At 36.6% G+C, this 5,557-nt stretch overlaps 1 protein-coding gene across 1 annotated transcript; it reads right to left on the bottom strand.

The window, feature by feature from the left end:
- Positions 1-749: 749 nt before the first annotated feature.
- On the bottom strand, positions 750-4,413 carry LOC141639394 (uncharacterized). The gene is made up of 3 exons (XM_074448534.1): positions 4,175-4,413; positions 3,068-3,180; positions 750-1,015 (listed from the first exon to the last, which is right to left on the bottom strand). Exons 1-3 carry the CDS (start codon positions 4,296-4,298, stop codon positions 947-949), a joined length of 306 nt encoding a protein of 101 aa, XP_074304635.1. The 5' UTR covers positions 4,299-4,413; the 3' UTR covers positions 750-946.
- Positions 4,414-5,557: the final 1,144 nt, after the last annotated feature.

Genomic DNA, 5,557 nt, shown 5'->3' with positions numbered 1-5,557 from the left:
GTAATACTAATAACAATTGAGTAATATGATGAACTGGGTTCATCAATGGAGTCAAGAAAAAGTGTTGCTTCATCAAAGCAATGGTGATTTGCATATAAAGATGGCAGCTGTGAGGAGTAAGATACATCAATTAAAACCTCACTTTTAAGAATGTGGGCATGTGTTTGTTTACTTGTTTAATATAACAGGGGGAAGACCATGCTAATTGCTAAGCCAATTAAGGGAATGCAACGGGATCCTTAATGTTGATACATCAGTGGGATACAATGATACATCAATTAAAACCTCAATTCATTTGAAATTGAATAGGACGCATGAAAATATTTGGGCTGATTAACTCATATGGATGGGTGGGAAAGATTATTATAATTATAATTATTATCATTTAATAATGCCACATCAGCAAACAGTCATTGTGACCTGATATAATAAGTCAAAAATTAAGCAAAACTATGTTGAGAAGAGGCTATTCAATGTTGGGTTTATTTGAGGTTAAAACATAGCTTGGATTATTTTGAGAAGATATGTAATAGTATGGATTATTCATGTAAATAAACCCTTACAAAATTTTGCAGCAAATGCAAGTTTCAAAATGCACAAAATCCTGCATACACATTATAGCATGAGAATGAAAATGGAAACTAGAGAAGCTTTTACACATGAAACTGGTTTTAATTACCGAAAAATCAACCAGTAGACTGACTAATAGCAAAGTGATAGAAAAAATCACTAGTGTTAACGCTTGGAGATCACAAGATTAGTTCACATTTCACAACCATCATCCATGTACAAAAAGATATTTAATTGTGAAATAATTGGTGTCTTCATCTTCTGTCCTGTACAGATGTAAGTTGTCTCACGAACCCACAAGCATAGTTTAACCATTAATGGCTACGTCAAGGTGTTCTTTACAATTGCATATTGACTTCAAGTTTATGGCATACCCTCAGCGAACTTTCTTCGAACGTTTAGTTGCTCTCACAGTATCTGTCCTCAGATCTTCCGACTTGTAAGTCTGAAATGGATTGACAAACCTATTAAGGACCCAGGCAGAGATCACAGAAACTTGATACATTTCATGACAAGAATATCAGCAAGAAAAATGCTTCCTCGCCCATTTAGCGTAGATACATAAATTTTTACAGCCACGTTAGAAGTTTTGAAACCATGAATTAGCGCGCAAGGGAATATTTTATGAAAATTTTACAAGAGCATCTAACCTGCAGTAACATTATTGTATGTTTTACTCCATATTAGAAAATCTAGTAATAAAATTATCTCAAGATATTAGAAACAATTTTGAGGCACATGCAGTAGTTTCATATACTCCGTATCAAATTGAAGCTTGCTACTAACACTATTCCCGACTTCCCGTAGATAGTTTAGATATCTCAATTTAGTTTATGAGAGCCAATAACTCACAAATCTTTATAAGACATGTTTTGTACGATGGAGAATAACGTGCAGCTCCCTAGTGAACTTTCATGTGCTTATGTAAAAAAATCGATTCATAAATAAGCTGAACCATGGTCACCGCATTTGCTATGAATACGCCCTTACTGATTCACAATTGGCTCTTTCAGATTGTGTGTTATATGTATTTTCAGTAAGTGGCAAGATAGAACTCGCATTTAACGATTTGTGATTTGTAGGGTACCCGAGCATATTCGGTAACCCTGCACATAACTAACCTATGTGGAAGAATAACTCCTTTTTTAAACCTAAGTACGTAACACCGCATTTTATCATTTACTCTCTTCATTCAACTTGTTTCGATACATTTGTGAAATAATCAAATGGAATGGGGGGAGTATAAGATACATGAAGCTGCTGTATGTTTCCCGTGAAGCCAAAAGCAGGACATCAAAGCATTTATCCCAAACTGAATTACTCAACTACTATCAATAGGAGGTAATGAACATGCCTTCTGAATGAACCATAGGGCGCACCAAAATGTTTCTAGGTTAACAGTACTCAATCAAGAGACAAACTACACTTGATCACTATTACAAACAGATCAGATACAGCAGGCTACATTTTTACTCAGTCCGTCTGGTTTCGTAGGTTAAGATACATGGAAAATAAAGCGCACAATGCCACAATATGACTTAAGATGATCTTGTCTTTACCTCTATTACCAATTCATGCATTGAAAACGTCAGGCTGCAAGTTTCCTAGAATCATTAAGATAGCCTATGTAATGCTTTTGGGAATATGTAATGTCACTCACTGACTCACTCTCGACTTCCTGGCAATATGACTCATCATACCTACTTTAAAATCTCTATCTTTAGGGCTTGCTTGGGATGGGAGTAATAATTAAGGGAGTAATAGAGATAAAATGAACTAAAAAATGGAGGGAAGGGATGGGGGTTGGAGATAGAAATGGATAGAAATGGGGAAATATAGTGTGATATTGACTCCATTAAGGGAGTAGTTGTTACCCACCTCCCCTTCCAAGTAATAATTACCTCCATATAGAGGTAATAATTCCTCCCTCATCTCCTCTTTCCACCATCCACAACCACCACAAAGCACCAATCTCCTCCCATTTCTTCTTATTTTAGCTCTTATTACTCCCTTAATGATTACTCACATCCCAAGCAAGCCCTTAGGGTAATTACTCAGCAACTAAGTATCTCTCCTCAATCTCTCAACTGACAATGTCTTGTACAAATCTCTTACAGCTATCATTACAAACATTCAACATATACATGACAACCGTCGAACCTCCCTTGCATTCTAAAGTTCTGCTTAGTATTCAAATAATCCCAATTACGCATTCGCCGTGTATGTATTTTCTTCTTGCCCCACTATCCAATTGACATTCCTAATACATTTTTATGCCTTTTGACAAAATGATCTCTGGAATGTACAAGCAATCAACTTCGGTCTTTGAATAAACAATCTCCTACTTTAATAACCTTAATAAGCAAAACGTTTACTTCAAGTAGAACATAGCCACAAGAAATTTAATTAAATTTGAATCATCATGTTAATTTGACGGCACAGTTGAAGATCACTTGAAATTATGTTAGAAAGATGATATGTATAACTCATATATTACCTCCTCCCATTTTCTCTGATAACTTAGAAGTTCTTGGCAGTAATCCAGGCACTCAGCATGATACACTGCAGCCAAGTCTTTAATCAGGGCCTTTCTTTTGATAATACCAATCACTGCAAGAAGACATCAGCAAACAGTTACATGAAAGATATCAAGCACTAACAGACAAAGTTAATCCACAGAAGAGGTAATGGATGAGAAAGCATCATGCGAAGTAGAAAAACAAAATGAACAGCAAAAGCCGTCAGGTTACTGGCCATCAAGACATGATCAGTGTTTTCCTAACAAAAAGAGATAATCAGGCAAACTCATATTTAAGTTTGCATTTAGGAACTTGAAAACATAATACGGAATGACTATATGCAAGGGTCAGAAAGTATTTCGAAATTCTTTCAAAAACGAAAGATATAAGGGGGACCAAGTTAGCCCTCCCGTTGTCCATCCTTCCTTATCTTAGCCAGCTAGAAAGCTAAAAGATCTCTTCCTTAAGGGCTTTTATTTGTGCAAAATATAGGTTTATGATGATTCGTGTAAAGAATATAAATACCTCATTAGTGAATCATGAAGTATGGATATGTACATAAAACCTCCTCGAAAAGCTTTACAGCCAAATGTTGCTGACATAATTAATTACATGTGTTGATAAAAAAAAAAAAAAAAAAGTGAAATTGTAAGGCATTTGTTTATTAAAGATTTCAAGGGGGATTCAGAATAGTGCTTGTAGCCTACAAGTAGTATTCTGAATCCATTGAAAACAACAACTTGTTGATGATATCCATCAATAGAGGCTGCGCCGCCTTTAAAACAATTTAAGCCATATTAGATTAGATGTATATACTACCTCCGTCCTAATAGGTAGTTATCTATTTGACTTTTTTTTTTTATGAGGGCGATTTTGAAACAAAGATAACTATTGTAACTTTTGGCGATTTGGCTTATCGAACAACCCATCACCAAAACCCTAAACTACATCGAAATTATACTCTCTCCTTATCAATCAATCAATCATTAGTGATAATCAGAAGAAACATTGAATCAAGTAAAAAAAAAAAAAAAAAAAAAAAAAAAAAAAAAAAAAAAAAGATAAAGAGAAGACGAAAGACTTACTGCGACTGGGATCAAACTTAGCGACAGGAGCGGAAGAGTTTATCTTGGGAGACACGTGTGGCTCCGGAATTGTCTGCTGCTGCGATTCAGAAGGCGGCGGCGGTGTCGTTTCTTCATCGCCCATGCTGCTTTTATTGGTGGATCAACGACTTTTGTTTCAATTACCAGTAATTTTGGACAAGAATGTGCTTCAAGGGTTGTTACTTGTTGCTCAATGCTCACAAGTCACAGGGGACGATGGGCGATCGGGGATTTTAGGCAAATATTTACTTGTAATGGAATATTTGGGATATTCTACGGTAGGTCCGTTATTTTTTATTTTCTACGGACTAATCTTGTTTCAGAACTCGTGCCAAGAATTACGATCAGTCAAATTTAAAACTTTGACTGACTGTACCTTTTTGTAGCGAGTTTTGAATGCGACATTTTTTTTTTAAATTGACCGTATTTATGATATCTTTCATTTGAAAAAAAACCGTCGCTTTCGGAACTCGTGGATGTCAGTTATGGCACGTCAAATGCATTTTTGGTAAAAATGAGGTTACCATGTGGAAAATAATAAAACACCGGATTACCACGTAGAATATTCCGGAATATTTTATACCCCTTCATTTTTGTTTAAGTCAATTAATAATTACATACCATTGTCTAAAATTACTTCTTTTTTTATTTTATTTTTTATTTTAAATTACTCTTATATTTTTTCACCCAGCTTAAAAACTACACCGAAAATCACTTTCAGGCTACTTTTTCCGTCAATTTTGAATTTTTAGGTAAAAACCCAAAATTTATGACGAAAATGCCCATGCTTAATCAATCAAGATCCGGTGAGAACGATCATTTAGTGAGAACGATGAGAACAACACTATAACACCCCACACGCCCCTCTTTCTCACTGCCAAACTACATATTTCCCAAATCAACGTATCCATCCTCAAACCTTAACCACCACCACCCATTTACCACATATCGTCGTCGCCGGCGACGATTGCCAATTACTCCAGCGAATCATGTGCGTGATGCCGGTGCAATTCCATTGACTTCGTTCAACATTTTGAGCCGTCAGCCTTCAAACTCTATATCTCTATTTTTCGGCGACGATTCTCCTTCAGTTTTCGATTGCCGGCGAAGTCTCTAGCGTGGAGGAGTTTGGCGAGGGAACCAAACCACGTAAAGGGAAACGTAGGTAGGGATACAAGCTTGGTCACCGAGATTCGACAAAGGTCGTCGGAGTTTTTTCTGGTGTCGGCCGTGTAAGGTGGATGAAGGTGCTGGTGGGGCGTGGTGTATTATGTGGTCGGGATGATGCTAGTGATGTCACTAATGGTCGGGAGTGTCGGTCAGATCTCCGTCGTGGGGGTCGTGTGGTGGTAGTTATGGTGG

This window comes from Silene latifolia, unplaced genomic scaffold (assembly GCF_048544455.1).
Source record: "Silene latifolia isolate original U9 population unplaced genomic scaffold, ASM4854445v1 scaffold_370, whole genome shotgun sequence".
Lineage (NCBI taxonomy): Eukaryota > Viridiplantae > Streptophyta > Magnoliopsida > Caryophyllales > Caryophyllaceae > Silene > Silene latifolia.
The sequence above is the reverse complement of the archived record's forward strand: the minus strand, read 5'-3'. Positions and strand labels throughout refer to the sequence as shown.

Coding starts and splice junctions, on each gene's coding strand:
- LOC141639394 (XM_074448534.1), bottom strand. CDS start 4,298: ATGGGCGATGAAGAAACGACACCGCCGCCGCCTTCTGAATCGCAGCAG. Junction 3,181..4,174: donor TAAGTTTGATCCCAGTCGCA/GTAAGTCTTTCG, acceptor GTCTTCTTGCAG/TGATTGGTATTATCAAAAGA. Junction 1,016..3,067: donor ATCAGAGAAAATGGGAGGAG/GTAATATATGAG, acceptor AATCCATTTCAG/ACTTACAAGTCGGAAGATCT.